General features: G+C 42.3%; 2 protein-coding genes across 2 annotated transcripts; one reads left to right on the forward strand and one right to left on the reverse strand.

The window, feature by feature from the left end:
* Window positions 1-1,475: 1,475 nt before the first annotated feature.
* On the forward strand, window positions 1,476-11,831 carry mef2b (myocyte enhancer factor 2b). Its single transcript, XM_053429825.1, has 9 exons — window positions 1,476-1,652; window positions 2,863-2,943; window positions 4,691-4,894; window positions 5,137-5,265; window positions 5,473-5,662; window positions 7,329-7,477; window positions 7,708-7,816; window positions 8,329-8,431; window positions 9,164-11,831. The coding sequence occupies exons 1-9, from the start codon at window positions 1,635-1,637 to the stop codon at window positions 9,474-9,476; spliced, it is 1,296 nt and encodes a 431-aa protein (XP_053285800.1). The 5' UTR covers window positions 1,476-1,634; the 3' UTR covers window positions 9,477-11,831.
* Window positions 11,832-13,519: 1,688 nt separating this feature from the next.
* On the reverse strand, window positions 13,520-20,161 carry tmem161a (transmembrane protein 161A). The gene is made up of 11 exons (XM_053430134.1): window positions 20,032-20,161; window positions 19,426-19,529; window positions 19,248-19,331; window positions 18,505-18,596; window positions 18,129-18,285; window positions 17,566-17,781; window positions 17,268-17,411; window positions 17,038-17,151; window positions 16,708-16,882; window positions 16,458-16,554; window positions 13,520-16,293 (listed from the first exon to the last, which is right to left on the reverse strand). Exons 1-11 carry the CDS (start codon window positions 20,032-20,034, stop codon window positions 15,989-15,991), a joined length of 1,491 nt encoding a protein of 496 aa, XP_053286109.1. The 5' UTR covers window positions 20,035-20,161; the 3' UTR covers window positions 13,520-15,988.
* Between the last annotated feature and the right edge of the window lie 283 nt (window positions 20,162-20,444).

Raw genomic sequence — 20,444 nt, forward strand, 5'->3', positions numbered from 1 at the left:
TGAACCGTGTGACCCCTGAAGATGTACCCCACACACACACTCACACACACACACACACACCTAGACAGGCATTTATCTATCCATCCTGAATATTGGTATAAACATGACATTAATTAAGTTAAAAATGTTCGCTGTTTGAAGAAGCCTCTGCCTTTTTCTCCTCTTAAAGTGAACGTCAGGTTTGTTTCTAACGGTTTATTTCAAAGTTATAATTTTCCGTCAATCTTTTCGACTTGAGTTTTGGATGAGTAATGTCTTGGTTCATGCAAATGTGGTTCACATCTTCTATTTTCGGAGGCAGCTATGGGTCTGGTTTCATATTTTACACATAAGCTGTTTGACTAAAATGAATCAAACAGTGAAAACGAGGCTGCCGGTTTGGAGTCCTGCGTATTTCAACAGTCACAGCAGGGGCCACTGTGATATGAGTTTACACTCAACCCATGAATGAACAGCCTTTGGACAATTCTGATATGTCATTTTTTGGGGAATGTGATTAAATGAGTGCACTTTCCCACGTCAGAATAAGCTGCATGCTTCTTTGGCTAATGTGCATTCACTTGTTTTACCAAGTTTCTGAAACATCTCATGCTCTGAATGACTCATGGAAAGAAAACCACCAAAGCAGAACCCCCAATACTCTACGAATGCCCTACTTCTCTCCCCCCGTATCATTCATGCATGTACAGTTCACTGCAGTGAGAAAAAAACCATCTAGTGCAATCTATTCACCGGTGTTGTCACAACAACCGATCAAACCCGGTGTAATTGTTTGTTGTTGATAAGACGGCGGCTCCCTGGGTACATGTCAGGGAGCAGGGCGGCTGGTGCCGGCCGTGTGGCTGCGCTCAGGTTTTTCCAGCGTCTGGCCTCTGGGAGGGTCTGTGACAAACCTGCTGTCTTTCCCCATAGAAGCAACAAGACTCATGGGCAAGTGTGTGTGTGTGTGTGTGTGTGTGTGTGTGTAATTATTGCATTATTACAGACACACAGTGACTCTGTTTTGCATTCATATCTTTTCATAGGACTTCAGGGACTAGTTGATGACAATTAGGGTTTCAAAAAGATACCTGGCTTTCCTTTCTTTCCACCTCTTGTCGGCAGCGATGATTTGAGGAGTGGATCGATGAAAGGTCACAAGCGGAGGCTGGTTTCCAGCTCTGGTACTTTCAGGGACATGAGATGACAGTTGTTGTTTCGGGAAAACATCTCGAATTAGCTGAGGTGCGAGGCACTGCCAGTTTTCTGCTGCTCGTCTCGGCGTTCAGGTCCTCGACTATAAACCATCTAAACCACACAGAGGTCTGTCGCAACCTGTTCACTGTTGTACTGGAGGTAATGCTATATTTATCCACATAGAGTCGTGTGTTCTAGAGATATCCGTTCCTTGTTCATATCTGAGACTAGAGGAACTTTCTGAGATAGAGATCTCTCTGGCCTTGTTTAGAACACACACATCCCACTTCCCTCTCCATCTCATCATGCCTTAATGTGAGGTTGAATTGCCTTACATCTGTACCAGAGCTGCTGTGAGATCAGAGCTTTGCGGTAGTCGAGTTGATGGATTATGAAACGAGAGCCATTCGTCCGCCGTGTTTTTGTGTGTGTGTTCTACCACAGAGGTTACGGCGGTGATGAGCATGTCGGCAGCTGTAAGTTGTTGAGGTGTGTCATATCTCTGCATATATATCACAGGACTTTATAAGGTAATAATGACGGCGAAGAGGTGGATTCCTGCAGAAATGCCCCACATGCCTGTGTGCCAAGCTTACGTTTGAGGGGCGCCGGGCACGCCGGGGGTCGTGGGAACACGCACGCCATATCCGCTCAGGCACCATCAGGAGGGACAGGGAACTAAATATAGAGAAGTCACATATGTGGAGAGTATTGAGGGGAAAAACCAGTGAAAAGTCCTTTGGGGCTTTGGGGTCGTACTGGTCAGGTCAGCGAGTCAGTCCACCACTTCATGTCCGGGTGTATAATGCAGATAACTCGTACACGGTGAAGTTCAGTCTGAGTTTGTGCTGTACGGTGTTGCAGGGGTCTTTTCACGACTGTCTCCCATGATGCAAAGAGTGAATAAAAAAATCCTCACGTTGCTCCAGTGTGCAGCTCTATATGGTTCTATAGGGGCAGGGGCGGGAGCGGGGTTTTCTAGACCAAGAAAAACAGATAAACAGCGGGTGTGACTTTCAAAAATGGACATTCTCAGACTAACCACAATCCATCCACATCTCTGCCTTCTGCCCCTTCCGAATCCAAACCCTGCTTCTTCTTTTTTTTTCCCTTTCCCCTGACCTGGCCGCCCATGAGAGAGGAGTGGGTGGCTTTTAGCTTCGGCCATCTTTCAAAAACACACCGTTTTCCCTGCGACTGTTTGGTTTCAGCCATTGCCTGCTGAACCTTTAAACGGAGCGGCCAACTGTATTTTTAACCCTGTCTCTCGGGGCCACGCGGTGCAGCCGAGCACTGCTGCTGCGGGCCCGGGGGTAACCCAGACTGTGGGGGTGTTAGACTGCGTGGACTGCTGGTCCTGCGAGGGCCGCTCTAACTTTAGACTGCATCGCCTCATGGTGGTAAAAATAAACACCCTACTCTTACCGAGGGGGAAGGGAGACGAGTCACAACCAAATGGATGCCATTTTCCCACCATAATTATACGAGCGCGAGGATATTGAACATTAAAGCTGCCATTGAAAAAACCCGAAAGTGTTTGTCACCCACCTCTAATTTGAACTAGAGATCATTTTAAATAGTAATGTTTAATGTCATGTTTCTTAAATTCTTGCTGCAGCAGCATTTATGCCGATAACACAAACGTTGTGTACTGATATGTTAACATTGTTGTGTTTTCTGTCACAGGTGTCAGAGTTACAGACGACAGAAAGAATGGGAAGAAAGAAAATACAGATTTCTCGTATTCTGGACCAGAGGAATAGACAGGTAGGCGTTCATTTATACTTTATATAATAATTTTAACGAGAAGCCGTCTGTACAAATGTTTAATATACAGTATATAAAGAGACATTTGTATCGAGCTACCACATTCAGTGATCACAAGGGAGTAAATTAATCAATTAGTTTATGATCAGTAAATTATTTAGCAACTGTTCTGACCAAATATAATTTTTATGCTTGAGGATTTGCTGCTTTTCTCTATTCTATATTACTGAAACTCTACTGGTTTTAGATTCTTGCTTGTGAACAACAAGACATTTGAAGATCGCCTCATGCTCTGGAGAACTGGAGACCACCTGATTGATTTGGACAGTTCTGTTCTGACATTTTATAGATTTGAAGATTAAGCAGTATGAGTAGTGTAGTGACATACTGCAAGTTCTGAGATTCATTAGTCAGAACGGCAGCCCACTGTTCGTGGAAATGTGCAGTGGAGCAGGGATCACGCCGCGGATGTAAATAGATAGAGTTGGTTTTCTGCCTTTTGAAGCTGAGACGTAGCTCCTGTGGATGGAACGATTCAGTTAAACTCACATTATGGCATCTAGAATGTGAGGTATAGTAAGATCATGTTGTTTTAACTTAGCTTGTTTTCTCGGTTTGTTGACTGCTCAACTTACATTAGGAAAGTTGGAGCTGTGTTTTGCCCAAAAGGACACGAGTGAAACAACGACCCCTCTGCTGTAAATTAAAAAAATCTGGATCAGTGTAGACAACAAGTATTATGTGTTAAATCATATCCAGGGTTCTGGCGAATACAGTTTGTTTCTTGTATCTGATATTTGTGACTGAATGTGTTTTCTTAGTGATAAACTTTGTTGAGTCTATTTATTTTGTTTTCTGAGTTTCCCCTTATCTGGATCAGGGGTTTGAGGGTAGACTGTGTGGTTTGCTGCTCATACTGTAAAACTTTCAGGGACTAACTTTTATTTTTATATATATATATATATATAAACTGTCAACACTATTTGTGTTTGCATGTGATTAGTTTGGAATTTCTTTGTGTTAAGTGCATAATTTGTATTTTTATATAAATTAATATGATATTTTATTTTACCCTAAGCATAATTTGTACTTTATTATAATTTGATATAATATTTTATTTTACCCTAAGCAGTATTTATAAACATCTGTAATCATTGATCTGTACTTTCTTTGGTTGTATAGTTGATGAGTTAGTAACATATCCATGTTTGGTAAAGATTAGAGCCTGGCTAGTTTATCAGTTGGCTCAGTTGACACACTAATGGATATTTGCGTTCATGTTTGCCAATATGCGTAGCTATCAAAACTGGTTTGCATTTATGTTTACATTTTACAAAAAATACATATATTTTCTTTATTCAAAATGTGTTAGTTTTTACTCTTTTTATTTATAGTTATTTATGTTAACGGTTACGGTTAAACTATAAATATCAACTCTCAATTAAATTTAATTATGATAAGAGTTTGAAAGCATCATCTTAGTAAACATGGTTGATTTTTATCGGTCAATGTATCTGTATCTGATTTTATTTTTTATAGTCAATGTCAAACATTTTTGCTTCTGTAAATTCTGCCACAACACAATTTGGATTCAAACAGAATTATCACAATCAATCTATTCATGCAGCAATAATGAGGAAAATATTATTTGTCTTTTCATAAACCTGACATTAGATTTCAGACTTCAGCAGTGATCAGCTGAAGTTAAAGGGAAGACTGACTCCTCGGTGTGTTTTTCGTGTGACAGGTGACCTTCACCAAGCGTAAGTTCGGTCTGATGAAGAAGGCGTACGAGCTGAGCGTGCTGTGCGACTGTGAGATCGCCCTCATCATCTTCAACAGCACCAACCGCCTGTTCCAGTACGCCAGCACCGACATGGACAAGGTGCTGCTCAAGTACACGGAGTACAGCGAGCCGCACGAGAGCCGCACCAACACAGACATTCTGGAGGTACTCTACAGGATGCTATTAAAGGAAATAAAGCACGATGTAGTGGTGAAGTTAACAATTAACATTATGGATTTTTCTTAAAGGAAGCATTGACATGAAATCAAGTTGCAACTTTTACAAAAATTAATGTATAGAGTCGAATATTTTGGAATAAAACCCTCATATCTCAGTCTTACTTTTCTGAACCATCCTGGTTTCACTGTGCATCTTTTTTCCAACATGCACTTTCTGTTCTGCATCAGACTCTGCGCAGGAAGGGCCTCGGCCTCGACAACGCAGAGATCGACCCTGAGGGGAGCGCGCAGGTGGCTGCCGACAAATATCCTCTCAGCGAGGGCATGGATCTCTCTGTGGCCCGCCAGCGCTTCTACGTCAGTCCACACACACGCTTTCACCACGTTGCACATGAGCATACAGCACACAGACAAGCCAAGAGCACTAAGTTGACCTAAGTTAAAACTGAAGCCTTAAATTAAGGCACTGATTATTTCAGTTGTGAAGACAGTTTTTCTCCACAAACGTACCTGACTTGCTCACAACTCTCATGCTGCCATGCTGTTGTTTCTCTGTCACTCCAGGCTCCTTCACTGCTCTCACCCGAGGCCCAGTTCCTGGTGTCCGCAGGCTGTGAGAACGGCTTCCCCAACTGCTCTGCAGCCAGCGTGGCGTCCCAGAGACCCCCCGGATATAAACCTGTAGGCTCCAGGCCCGGCTCGGCCAGCCCTGCTGCATCACACGCACACACCGCGTTCATGTCTCCACACTCCGGTGAGCATAACTGATCCTGAGAAACACTGGGAATCACTTAATTTATAAAGTGCAGTATTTGCAGAATGTACAGGAATGTGTGCAAAAGCATGTTGATGCTGAAGAGATGGTATCGCTGTATATGGCCAATCAACTAGTGGCCCGTGAAACAGCCCTTTGGAGGTTTTCTCTGGCCCGCCTGCAGAGAATGCTTATTCTTAATTATATAATGTGTAATTAAGTTCAGTGTATATGAAGGAACAGTGGTATTAAATCATACCAGAGGCACTGAATGGGGGCTTTTACGGCCCCTGCACCCCAGTAACTGGTTACTCATATCCTTGTGGATGGAAAGAGCTGCCTGAGCTCTTTCAGGATAGAGCCGTTAAGTCTCAATGGCTCAATGGATACAGTTACTATTCATCTTGTGTTCTGCATTTGCGGCTATAGAAAACGACCTCATGGTGTTCTCTTGGCTGGACTTTGACCTTTAACACGTCTGCATCAGTCTTTAATCGTAGCAGGCTGCTGGTGGAAATGATAATGATACATACAAACGTGAATTAAAAGGGATGTTTTTCACTTTTCCATGTAGAAATATATCTACTAACGTGAGAGTTAGTTGTAGCTGACATATTCTTTGTGGTCCATGAACCCTCAGTTATATCAGTGTCACAAACAGCACTGTGTATAACAAAGACTCAACACAACATCTATAACTGAATTCATTCAGGGATTAAATGTAGTTTTATACTCATTCATAATACCAATGTTTAACATCTTAGCGACTCTGGGTCAATAAAACTGTTTCATTGCAAAATGAAATTGAAAAAAATATGACAAATGACAAAGTGATTACTGACATTAAATCCATAATCGGCTGAATGGAAAATTGCTCTTTAATTCAGTGACATTAAGGGAATTAGCAACTCATAGTTGTTCTTCTTACAAATGAATATTCCAAATTGGTAGCGTGTGTTTGAAATATTGAGCAGGGACCATTTTTCGACCCTAAAATAGCTCAGTGTGAAAATCCATCCACGCTCTTGTGGCCTTCCTGCTTAATAATCTTGCTATAAAATTCACATGTACTGCCAACCCCGTGCAGCTGGCTGTGAACTCACAGGAAGTGGGTGTGTGTGTGGGTGTGTTTGTGTGTGTGTGTGTGTGTGTGTGTGTGTGTGTGTGAGAGAGAATGTGCATGTGTGCGTACACTAATCCACACATGGTTTGATGAGTGAAACTGGCCCTTCACCACTGTAACAGCGGCTGTAACCCGTTTTGTGGTTTCTGTACAGAGCGTGTCACACCTGTCATGTCAGACTCTTCTTCTGTGTACAACTATTCAAACAAACTATGAGGTTATTGACAATCGATGATTTCAAATATATGAATAATATGTTTATAATTGTTGACTCTGTTTACGATAAATTCAAGATGGTTTCTGTCATTTGCAGCGGTGCATAACACGATATTACAAATTTGATCATGAACTTCTAAGTGATGGCGGCCCGTTGTCCTTTAAAGATCTCGTATCGGCTTAATAGAGGAAGTTTATTTTCACAGAGGGAAGGTGAAGAAAGTGTAAACCAGAAAAGTAGATTATTCCTCTCTGAGCGAAACGAGCTCACATCTCTTTTCACTTCCTGCTCATTTTTTAAAAAAATTTCTCTCTTTCTCTGCGTAGGTATCGGCTACTCGGTGTTGTCCCACGGCAACCTGAATCGAGCTCTGGACATGAAGACTCCTCCGTCTCTGAACCTGGGCGGCGAGAACCTGCGGGGGGACGCTGCTAATCAGGCCATGGGCGCCACACGTGTTAACCACAACTCTGCTGTAAGTGGCTGTTATGATTCAGTGTGATCAAATAGGTGTCAGGGACATCTGACACATTCTGTACGCGGCAGTGCTCCCGAACCAGCACACCCTGATTGACGAGCAGTTTCGCAGTTTTTTCTCACTCACTCACACCTTTCATAGTTGTAATATTCAGATGTTGTATATAGTCTGCAGTGTATACAGTGATGTGTGATCCGTTTGACTGTTTCTCTTCGCCTGTCCATCAGAGGGGTCTCCTGTACCAGGGTCTGCACACTGGGAGCTCCATGATGGCAATGGGCAAGTTGGGCCACAGCTTGGGAGGCTACAGCCTTCCTTCCCCTGGAACGCCCCCTGGTACTTCCTCAAATGAAAATAAACTGTGAAGGAGATGTTTGACATTTTAGGAATCTGTCTCTGGAACAATTACAAAGTTAGATCAAAAGATTGACATGACTCTCCTGTCTGTGTGGCAAAACTGAAGTTGCTGCTGGCAGCCAGTTAGCGTAGCTTAGCATAAAGATTGGAAACAAGGAGAGATTTTAGCTATGTGCAAAGGAAACAAAATCCACCCATAAAACACATGAAGTAAAAACTTATATCCAGCCACCCAGGTGAACTGTAGGCTAGGTTAAACTAGGATCATCTAATTGGCTGATGATACTAGCTTTATATTTACAGTATAGTACAGACATGAGAGTGGTATTGGTATTTTTTAAACATTTATTTTAGGTGAATCTTTTATATCCATTTATTTGCGGATGCTGGTTTATAAATACATACATATATAAATATATACAAAAAAAATATTTTGTTTCCTTTTTTAAATACTATAGTTTATGTTCCTGTTGTCCTTCCTCTGTTTCCAGAGTACAGCCAACCTGGTTTTTATCACTCTGTTAGTCTACAGCGAGGAGCAGTGAACCCCTGGCAAACCGTTCAGCTGCCTCAGGAGCACCATATAAGTCCAGGGTCAGTATATCAACATGTAATGTGGGGCTGCTGGGTGGGTCAATTATAGAATATACAATGTTTTCTTATTCACTGTTGCTGTTCAACATTTCAACTATTAGATCCTCATTAGTTTTAGAACAGCACTGACCATGTTACATGTGCTACATATTTCCAAATGATAGCTTTGTCCAGTTTGTGTATTCTTCAAAGAATCAACTAATGATCGACCACAATTGTCTATAACTGGAATGTAAACAATACGATGAAGAGAAAAAATTTAAAAAATGTCTTAATATATTCAGTAACAGTTGGATTGTATAATGCATAAACAAATCATACCTTAAAAATATATACGTACAAACTAAATAGATGAAAAATATACACTAAAGATAAAAACTGTAGTAAACCACCATTTTGGTGTGCGTGTATTTTTTTGTGGGATTTTTGAATTTCAAACTCTGGTACAGTTATGTTCTCTGGACTTTAGGGTAGTTTGGTTCTATTGAATCATACGTTCATGTATGTTCTTCAATTGAATTTGGGAAACCACAGATTTTATATAATTTATTGGTGTTAATATATAAGAATTAGAAATGTCCTTGTTGAAACTGGCAGATCAATTCCAAATGGCACAGTTTCGAATTTTTATCTTGTTGCACCTGACAGATGAAGCGTATTTGGAGAACTGTGACGTTTGTTCAAAGTTTTTCTCTTTTTCACTTCTTTTGTCTTTCCTCTTGCTGTTTCCAGGATGTCCAGCGGGGGGTGCTCCTTCCCTTCTCAGTGTTGCTCCTCAGCCTCCCCTCATCTGCCCTCCCTGACCCTGAGCATCAAATCTGAGCGCAGCTCTCCTGAGCACAGGTCCTCGCCCACCTCCCCTCCTCTGCACCACCTCAGACAGCATTCTCCAATCAGCGACCTGGGCTCAGCCTGCCAAAGCCCTCCAGAAACCGGGGCGGCCAATGGGACGAAGGAGTATCCCAAAGCCGGCTTCCCACAGGATGAGAAGGAAGGAGGGCAGCCGCTCAGGCATTTAGAGATGAGTGACGGCTGGCAGAGATAGCTGACTGCTGCAGTCTACTGTAAGCACCACATGTCCCATTCACACAGCTTTCCTCCAATCACATGCACACATGCACACATGCACACACACACGTACACACACACAGACACACACACAGACACACACAAGAGGTCGAGGGGGGTTGATTCGTCCCCATCATCCCAGAGAGGAACACCTTTCTTTGTCTCGTCACACAGAGCTGGACTCTCCTGGGCAAATTATTTCTCTGCATCACTCGATTAATCCCGTGAGGAGACAGATACAAACAGACATTTTGCTATTTGTTTGGTATGTATCTACGTTTTCTGTGAGGAGATAATGTGAATCGAAGGAAAATACAGTCGGAAACGTGTTTGTCTTGTTCTGTGACTTTATTGAAGTTAGTCACAGCAGCACAGTGGGACCAACTGAATTTCTCCAAAACGTGTGGACGTATATTTTTTGGCTTTCAAAGCGGCCTCCGGTGTTTGAGGTTTGGCGTGTTAATTGGTAAATAGCTGTAAAATTACGCTCTACACTTTCTTAGTATAAATGTTACAATGAAAAGCAGATGGGAACTGGAGCAGACTCTATAAACCAGCCAGAAGAAGCAATCTCTCTACAGTACAATCTGTTTGAGCCTTGAGCCCCAAACCAGCAACATGGCCTCCCCACATTACACATTAAAAATCAATGGAGCCATAAGAACATCTTAAAGGAGAGTAGCATATTATTTTTCAGGTTAAAGTCACTGTAATTGGTCCCGGCCGTGAAAAGATTCCTTAAGAAGACATTCCTAATTTAGGAAATGACGAAATCTGTTCACTCAGCACAATGATTCATTCTCAAATTCAGCTAGTATGAGACTCTCATGGCCACTCAAACCAAATTAGGTATTTTTTAATTTAAAATGTCCCTATAGGCAGTGTTAGTTACAGGGGAGGTTCAGTTTATTTGATATCTCACACACAAAAGTTCTTTACAATCAAATACAATGAGAGTTTTGCACAAAGGATACTGTCAAGATTTAATACATTTTATACAAAGCTAAATCTCACTCACTAAATTTACGAGATCTAGATTTGTATTTGCAGCTGAACTAAATTGCACATTTTCCTCATCAAGATCCATTAATGTTTTCTGAGAAATCAATGAAAATGTGGTAAACGTCCTGTCTCATAATGTTAAAGAAAGTGAAAAAGAAAATTAGCTGGATCCGCCCCCCCCCTGACCCAGATCAAACTTAATGGGTTCAGTTCGGTCCAGTAGCATTTGCCTAATGCTGCTAAGTAACACAAACAATAACAACATGAAAACGTAACCTCCTTGTAGCGGAGGTAATGAGGACTGATGAGTTTCTGTGGCGTCACAATAAGAACATTTAAAGTGACCTGTATCAAAGTACACATCGACGTGTTTAAAAAAAAAAAAAGAAGGTGAACTGACCCTTTAAAAATCTGGGCATCAGTGGATCTCAGGAATTTGATTGTGTCCTTAAACCAAAGTTTAAGATATCGTTTCTTTCCATGTTTGTGTTTAAGACTATACTGGTGGATGAGCTAAATTACAGTTTATATTATTCTTACAAATAATTATAGTTTCATCCTTTAAATCGAATAATATAATATATAATTCATTACTAAGACTTATGACAATCTGCTTTAAATAAAGACCAAAGTGTTTGAACACAGTCCCCATGCATCACAATCAAATACCACAACACCCAAAGATGTATGTATTTATCTATAGCAGGTCTATTAAATAATATAAGAATACAATCAATTCCTCTTTCTGAAGGGCTTAGCTTGTGTATTGATATTTAGAAATATATCATAAGCTCTGTAATGAATGAGTCAAATTATTCAGAGGATATTTCTTTTCTTTTTTTTTACATATAACTTTACTTTGCACTGTGTTTCTGTGCACTTGATATCGGAGTGTTTTTTTTTCTTTTGGCATATTCAACTTTTGTCCTGAAAATGGTAGATATGCAGTACTTGTAGTGTTGGGATTGGAATTACGCTTATTGTCCACAAGGGGTCATCTTCTGAGTTACAGGGCAGCCTTAACTATTGGTGATAAATGATCTAAGAATATCTGTGATCGATTAGTAGTGGTTCACTCTGCAGACTCTGTGAAGCGGCTGGTGGACGACTTCAAGCTCAAGTGCTGCTGTGGAGTTCGCTTTTCTTTCCTTTTTCAAAATACAGTTATGTGGTTTTATTATCAGCAAGAAAAAACCCAATTTTATAAGTATTCTGATGTTTTGGACTTTGTTTTCATATTCGCTGAACGCTTCACTAGCAGAACAGAGACAGTTTTTTTTATTTGACATTTGTGGTGATTTCGTTTAAATAAAAAATGGTTTGATTTGTATGTTTGCTTTGCTGTCTTTTTTTTTTTTAACTGCTACAAAGGACGTGTACTTTATTTGATTTCTTTTGAGAGAAAATTGGGATTCAGTTTTTTCCTTCATGTTCATCCAGTACAAAGACCGATAAAATGCCTTCTGTTGTGTAGCTATCAAGCTTTCATGTGTCCATTTGTTTAGTCTCATTCACCTCGGCTCCCGTCTTTTGAACGTGCACATTTCCTCATTATCGTGTCTGGCCCCTGTCAGGCAGCTCAAAAGGCAGCCACATAACGAGAGGAGCACGGATGTTACTTTAAAGCCTGGAGACCTTTATGTCTTTCTTTCTTTCTTAACGCTGGTCGTCTCACTGTGTAACTATGCCTGAACATTTTCTTACGCTCGCCCCTACGGAGCAGTTGGCTTCTTTTCCATTTCAACTAAAAAGCAGAGTGGAGCCCCGGACGGTCCGTCTCTGTCGTCTCTCCCCCTTAAATGAAAAGAGGCTCTCACCGGGGTCACGTCTGGGCTGCTCCCCTGAGACGAGGCCGGGCCGCAGTCTGTGGGGCATGTCTGGGTCCTGTAAACACACACACACACAGGTTTCTATGGCAACCACAACCGCCCAGGGCTGCCTGACTTGGCCTCCAACACTTGCACATAATAAATGTGATTTTAAAGATATGACAACCTTATCACCTTTCAGTTCATTTGGCCAACTGCAGCCAATCCCAGGTGACATCGGCCGAGACGTGGAGTACACCCTGGACAGGTCGCCTGTGCATCACAGGGACAACACGCAGAGACAAACAACCATTCACTGTCACTTTCACACCTAAAGTCAATTTACAGTCATCAATTATTATTATTAATTAAGCTGCAGTACCAGGAAAAACCACAAAGAAATCCTTAATAAGATGAGAACCAGGAACCGTGTTGGCCACAGTTCTTACGAGACAAACATGTCCCACACAGTTTTTTTATTTCCCAATGACCCTATGAAGTTCTCCTAAAGAAAGCACAACATCCTTATTTCCGTCCCCCATCTTAAAATATATGAGGTGTAAATGTTTGTAACTGGGGCCCTCCCAAATTTCTCCTCTTCTTCGTCTTTGTGATCCTCATGCAGTAAAGCATGTCCCTGTGCACATAGAAACCAGCGACGGTAAGCCGCCCCTGCCTGCCCAAAGTTGGAGAGACCCTTCTGATTGGATGTGGAGGTCGACTGATATCAACCACAAATCATATCAGCGTTCAGACAAATGAACGTCTCCGGTGTTGCTCTGGAGAAAGGTCACGTTCCTAAACTGTGGTTACAAGGCCGGCGTGTAAAACTTAATGTTTTGATAACGTCAAAGCTTTTAAACTGAGTTTGGATGATTTTAGGCAGCACTGAAAAGAGGGGGGAGCATTTGGATGCAATATGTGTGAAAAGACGTTCAGAAAATGTAACTGTTCATCTTGGCGGTTGGATCATATTTCTTCATGGAGCCGTCAGGGTGAACCGGGTTCATAGTAATTAACAGTGATTAAAGACTGATCTTTGTAGGAGGTTGGGGTCAGAGGTCAGGGACCGGCACAGCGGCGAGACACTCCATTGTCATGCGTGATGACTTTTGTCAAATCGCAGCCACGATCCTGAAAAGGAAATGTTTAATCTGCGATTTTCTCCCACGCTCCTCAGCGGAAGATAGATTTAAGAGGGATGATCAGACCGACGTCACCATGTTTTTTTATTAAGCCATACAAACAACTTAAATTGTTCAGGTTACAGCCAAACGTTTGCACACCATGCATTCAGAAATATATTTAAAAAAAGAAGCAACTTTTTCCTTTCACCTTCACAGTTTGATGATTTCAGAGCGTTCAATTCAAAAATGCTACCTACAACAAAAACACACAACCAAAAACGTGCCACAAACAAAAGAGTTCAAACATCTGTATCTTTTCTAAACAACAGAACTAAATGTATCATAAATAAATAAATACAACACATTAATGCAAAACTAACTTAGATTGAATGCTACATGTACACGACTGATTGGCAATACAAGCTTAAAGTAAATGCAGCTTAAGAAGTCACTGCAACTACCAATGTTGCCAGTGAACATTGTTTAAAAAATGAGAAGTAAAACAAATGGGTCTGGAGTGTTAAATTTCATCCATCAAAGGATTGTATTCATTCTCATATATATCAACATGGAGGAAGGAGATTTTAAAAGACTCAAAACCCCTCAACTCCCAGGCACTTAGGATTATCAAAAGACGACTTGTTATAGAAAAGCAACCGTTCAAGTTCAGTTTTCACTGATGCATGTTCAGCGGTGTTTAATTCAATAGGCTGGATCTGAGATTTACTACTTCATCACAACTAAAACAGTAAAAGCAGAAAAAGATAATTTAAAGAAAAGAACATTTAGCACTCTTGAATCGGTTCCTTAAAAAGGAGACAAAGCATCCCTTTAAGATAAAACAAAAATAAAGTGTCTCTTCTACACTGAGACAAACACTAACACTCAACCTGGTATTATTTAATATCTAAAATGCAGCATTTAATGTTCCCGTAAGAGCAATGTGGGGAACACTGGCTGGATATGTCTGATAAATTGCAGAAAAATGTTTTATTGAAGACACTGGAAGATGATAACAAAGTAAGATTAGAGGGTTAGTTGGCTGTCTTAGGGCTTAAATGGATAGCTCACCGAAAAAGGGGAAATTCACTCATTATCTACTCACTGCTATTCTGATGGAGGTGTGGGAGAAGTGTTTGAGTCCACAAAACACTCAGTCTCAGGGGTAAACTTTGTTGCAGCAGATACAATACAATTAAAGTCAATGGTGAGTCTTTCTTCAGACGTAATAAAAAAGAAAAAACACATGCCGCCAGTGTCAGTGTCCAAAATGGATTAGACCCGAAACGAGGTAACGTGCTTTTAGCCGATATCTTCCTACGAAGTGTAACCACGGACCCTCGGACGCATCATCGTGTTGCTATGGCCGCTAGCTTAGCCACTTCCTGTGGACTTCTTTGCTAAAAACATGGGGTTTATGGCCTCGTCGAATATGAACATCGGGGCTTCTGACACTTGGATGACACCACACAAACAGTAAGTAGGCAACACGTTATGTATTTTCTGTTTTTATTACGTCTCACAAGGACTCACCATTGACTTCTATTGTACTGGATTCTGCTGCAACTAAGTTTACCCCTTACACTCTAAAGTGTTTGTGGACTCAAACCCTTCATCGACCAAGTGGTGAGTAGATAATGATTGATTTGGATTTTTCTGTGAGCTATTACTTTAACTCTGAATTTCTTGATATCATGAAACAGGCTCTCTTTTAACTGGAATGGATCCCCATGACAACCTATGCTGCCACTGGGAAAACTGGGAGATATCAGCAGCTAAAATGTGGCGCGGCTGGTATTGTCTTGTGTGTATATAGTGTGGTTCAGAAAATAGTGTGTGTGGACAAAGCATTACACGCATTAAGTTTATAATGAAATGAAGGTCAAGTACTAAGCACTCATGTAATAATATAGTAATGGCTGCTGAGTGCTCATGGGTCAGAATGTCAACATCTTGCCAGACATCACCTGCTGGTGGGATTCCATAGGACTCTGGTTTTCTAGAGTCCATCGGAATATTTGGATAGTTTTCTACATCAGCCACAAGTATTATCTCAGATTTTTGTTGTTTATATTTCACTTCACTGAGCATTATGTAGTTCTACTGCAGTAGTCTGGTTTTCCCACAGCTGTAAATTGAATGAACATCTTTATGGTGGATCAGTCAACTCAGGGTAGTGAGCCAGTTGTTATCCAGCTCCGTGACACTATTGTTCAGACAGAGTAAAGCCAGGAAACCCCAAATAAAGTCAGACTAAGTTAACCTGCTTCCTGATACAGGTTCCAGTTCTGTCTGTATATTGGTGTTATTGATACCAGTACTATGCTGGTCATTGAAAGTCATTTGCAGCAGACAGTGCCTACTACCGTTGTTTTCCCTCAACAAACCTTGATCAGTTCTTCTTTCATGAAAAAACCTGGAGCATTCGGTCTCTAGTTGTGTTTTACAGAAATGTCCCACCTCCAGGCATCAATACACTGCAACAGTGCAACCATAGCTGAGGGCTATGGTTGCATTGCAGGTACAGCAGCATGGCGCTCTGACCTCCTTGCTTAGCTCTGCATGAGGTACTGGTGGAAGTAGATGCCAAACAGGGAGCTGATGACCTGACAGGCCGCCACCCACCAGGTGAGGAAGGCGAAGAAGCCTCGGAAGAAAAGTGGAGTGAGGACAGACCGCAGCGCTGTGAAGGACGCCATCAGGTGAGCTACTGTGGCCTGGACGTCTTCATCCATGTCCTCTACCCCCTCTTCATCTTCATCAAGACTGCCAGGGAGCACAGGTGCGGCTGTGGGTATCAGCAGGGCCGGTGTGACCCCGGGGGTGTCTTCTGCACCCGGTCCCCAAGAGAAGTCCCCTGTAGGGGTCATAGAAGACCAGTTACTACATACTAGATTTGGTCTGAAGCAGTATCCATTTCGGATATTTAAGCTGGTCGGCTCCTAGCTTCATATTGAACAAACAGAGGATCTTAGATTAATACAGTGGTTGTGGTGATGGTGGTGTGGGCCTTTCACTTACCTAGTGCCTTGAGTGACAGTGTGGAAAACAGGATGAGAAAAATAGGAACCAGATACTGGAGAGTGATGACCGTCAGATAGCAAAACACACGTGTAACCTGAAAAACAACATGTTAACTTGAATCATTACAGCAAGTTACAGAGTTTGAAAGTCTGAAACTCAGAAGCAAACCAAAAGGTCAGCTCTCCATTGTTGAAATTTAGTTGTTAACGGCTCATTTATTACATAAAACATGAATATTGGGTCTGACCTTCTTCTGAATGTCAATGGCAGCGATGCGCCCCGCTTCCTTCTTCATCTGCTCCACCCACTTCTGAGCCAGGTTGAGGTAGGCCTGCAGGTGGTAGCGGGTCAGTGCTAAGCGCAGCACACACAGCCCCACGATGATCCACAGACGCACGCTGTCGAACAATTCACTGGGAACTCTGCAAGAGAGGATCAGAGCAACAACGGTAAGCGTAAGCCAGATCCCCACTAGACACGTTTGGGTGAAACCTTGCATTTCTTGATAGCTGTTTTAGTTTAGAGAATCGATGACGCTTGCAGTGGGTAAAATAAACTCATGTATATCTGCACTCACATTGTGATAGAGGTCTTCCCCATGGGTGCGTTGGCCAGGAAGTCTCTTGCAATGGGTTTTATCCAGAGAACCAACACAATGACAGGAGACAGGAAGCTTATCTGCAGCAGAATCCTGTGGGAAATATTAGGGACACCCTCAGCGAGCTAAATACTGCGAATGTATTTTTTTTATGTTCATAAAAAGGCATGGAGAACAGTTTTCTGCAGTGGGAGTTTATGGTGTCCTACTGGATGAATGGTCGGCCGGAGTTCAACTGTACAGCGTCAAGATGAGTCTGAGCCATTCGCAGTCCGGGGAAAGCCAGCAGAGCACCGATGTAAGCACAGACAGCGGCGAGACCCAGCTTCACTGTCAGCTTCGTAACTGGGATTCTGGTGTCAAAACAACAACAAACAGTTAGCTGACACAGAGATACATCAACTACAGTCTGTTACTGCCCAACGCATTGAACTGAGCTAAAGTGGTGTGTCTCATATTCAGCTGTACAAAGCAGCGTTTCAGTCACTGGTTGGATTTTGCACTTACGACCAGTCAGCGTAGCCCTGCTGTTTGGCGAAGACTTCCAAGTTGTCAAAGAGGTTGGAAAAGCCCGACTCCAGGCCGAACTCCAGGTAGTCCTCTCTGACCACCAGCACCAGCATGGCCACGAGCAGAGACAGAAAACCAAAGGCGAGGCACACGGATCGCTCGCCGCCTTCTTCAGAGCGGAAATAGTGACTCATCATAGTGTGAAGGGTCTTTCTGAGTGTTGCACATTAAGGACAAAATATGGTAAGGACAGATAGTGAGGAGCAGATCCCAGCTGACATTGGACTCAGACTGTGGGTGGGAGCTCGAGTATCTGGACACAGGGTGAACATGCTAACTTAAAACTTAATTAAAAAATCTAGAAATATTCAACATAAACATGGACCCTGATACTTTTTTTTTACAATTTTGCAAATGTGACTAGATCATTCGTCATCTTTGCCATTTGATCATGGAAGAAATATGAAACTTTAGCTTTGAAATAAGATTGGTAGGTTCTCAGTCTGGACGTTTTAAGATGTTAACTTGTGATATGAGATTGCTTCGCAGTTGAAGGATACACACTGAAGAGAACAGTCAGGACACACCAGAGAGCTCCAACATTGACCTCTTTGCTGGCATCCACCACATTGTAGTAACACTCGGTGAACACGAAGACACCCATCGCATAGACGGCAAAATCTACCAGCCACTGATATTCCAGGAAGAAGCGCAGCACTGAGAGTAGAAACAAGGACAGAAACAACATCAGTATTCTTCTTTGGGCTCTAGCTGTTGATATAAATTAGATTTCATTCATGGCTTTAATGGAGGGATCATAACAATTTAAATATTTTAAATGTACATTGGGTTGCCTGTGAGCCTACAGCTGAGCCTAAGCACTGTTTGTACTGGCACAATGTCACTATAGTGTCGATGGGGCAGTGTTTGTTTTACCAAGAGCATCAATGACGTTAACTGGAGCTTTTTCCAGGTGAAGGTCAATGTCTTTGGGCACAGTGAGAGGCTTGCTTTCTCCATTCTGCCGTCTGGAAATAACACAGAGAGAACATGTGGTCGCGTTAGACACAAATACACATTTGTTATGGAGTTTTATGAGGAATAAATACTAAGAGAGAAACTTGCTATTATGACTGGAGTCGGCATTTAGCTTAGAGGTTAAGTGACAGTGAAGTACAACTATGGACCTTTATTTCAAAGAGCGGAAAGAACAATAAATTGAGTTTTTTTTAAGATATCTTCCTCTAGGCCCTAAAGCATGCGAGGAAGGGCTAATGAATCAATGCAGAGCGCTTCATTCTGCTACAGTGGAGAGGTAGATATTTCTTTTTTTGTACATAAATCATTATGTGATGGTCAGTGTTGACATCGTGGTGGTGACAACAAATTAAAATTAATTTAAGGAGAAAATAGAGAAACTGTAGCAAGTCAGAGGAGGTGAGCTGAGAAAGCCGGAACCAGGACATGTGTGTTCACACATCTAATAGAAAGTGGCCACATCCCAGACCACCTCTGAATGTGGTCAGAGTGATCAGATCTCGATATGAATTGAGGGCGCATTTGTGTTTGTCCACATATGGACTTGGCGCAGGCTATTTGAGAGCAGATCTCTCAGGATGGATATAAATACCAGGTCTGAACGAGGTATTGCATTAATGTAACTTTGCCCCAACTCCCACCTGTCTCTCTTGTTCTGTTTGGGCATCTGCTTTCCGGCCAGCGCGCACAGCTCTCCCTCCGAAGGGTGTTTGAACCGGAACAAACTGGAAGAAAAAAAAGCAACCACATGTAAATAAACAGGGCACGGCAAACTACGTGTATATAGGTGCATAACTCAGACTAAAGGAGTAACAGTACCTGCCGTTGCAGAGGAGCCAACGTGCAAAGGAGCAGTGTGGAGCCATCTTCTGCATGATGCTGGCAGCCAGCAGGCTGACCACGAGCTGAATCCCCACCAGAGCCTGTCAGAGGAAACACCGAACATGAGAAGCTCCATCTGTCTGTGTGTGTCTGTGTGTGTGTGTGTGTGTGTGTGTGTGTGTGTGTGTGTCAGTAAGTAATGCATCACCCAGCAGGACAGCCTTGTCTACAACTGTGGCAGTCTGTCATCATGACACTATAATGTGTTGACTCAGCACAAGAAAGTTCAGGCAGGACGTGGATTTAGCTACATTTAAGCTAGGCTAACTCGCTTTTTATAATGCACTCGTTTAAATTAAAGGGTTTAAAGGCTAACAAGAGTGAGCTAACACGTTGATAATAACCTTGACTAGAGAATGTGTTGAAGCTAAACTTCACCACCTGTCACTGCTGCAGGCGTGAGCTAGCGACCTAGCATTAGCATAGAGCTCTGACTGCAGTTAGCCACACGGGCTGAACGAGCTGAACGAGCTCGTTGGTGGATTACACAGCAGAGAGTTGACCCTGACGACAGCATGTGGGTGTAGCGGGCTGTGATTTTACCATTTTCTCTGCGGAGAGACGCGTTTCAAGCCAACCTGAGCTCAGCTCCTCTTCTCCAGCTGACAGCTGCACCAACACACATGTGAAGCTGAGCAGTGTCCCGGATGTACTTCCGGAGTCACGCGCTGCGTTCAGGGGCTCCGGGAAGAACTCTGTGAATTCTGAGTTTTGTAAAAATAAAAAGGTCATCTGAAACCATAGCCTGTAAATAACTCCTGCTGTCCAACCCAGAGGTGGGAGTCAGGAAATAGCCACGTTACTGAATTACTGTGCTTTAGAGTATTTTCACTCGCCTGTGTTTATTTTGTGTTAATCTGTGTGTCGTGGAGTTTACTCTACTGCTGTTATAAGTGACTTTTGTGAGAGTTGTACTTTAACATTACATTGATCTGAGTGAGAACTCAAGCTCAGTA

This window comes from Pleuronectes platessa, chromosome 9 (assembly GCF_947347685.1).
Source record: "Pleuronectes platessa chromosome 9, fPlePla1.1, whole genome shotgun sequence".
NCBI classification, from domain to species: domain Eukaryota; kingdom Metazoa; phylum Chordata; class Actinopteri; order Pleuronectiformes; family Pleuronectidae; genus Pleuronectes; species Pleuronectes platessa.

Excerpts from the sequence above, each read along its gene's own strand:
- mef2b (XM_053429825.1), top strand. Across the intron at positions 5,266-5,472 it reads TGGCCCGCCAGCGCTTCTAC|GCTCCTTCACTGCTCTCACC; the intron begins GTCAGTCCACAC and ends CTGTCACTCCAG. Across the intron at positions 5,663-7,328 it reads GTTCATGTCTCCACACTCCG|GTATCGGCTACTCGGTGTTG; the intron begins GTGAGCATAACT and ends TTCTCTGCGTAG.
- tmem161a (XM_053430134.1), bottom strand. Across the intron at positions 19,332-19,425 it reads TGGCTCCTCTGCAACGGCAG|TTTGTTCCGGTTCAAACACC; the intron begins GTACTGTTACTC and ends TTTTTCTTCCAG. Across the intron at positions 17,152-17,267 it reads TCCGGCCGACCATTCATCCA|GATTCTGCTGCAGATAAGCT; the intron begins GTAGGACACCAT and ends TATTTCCCACAG.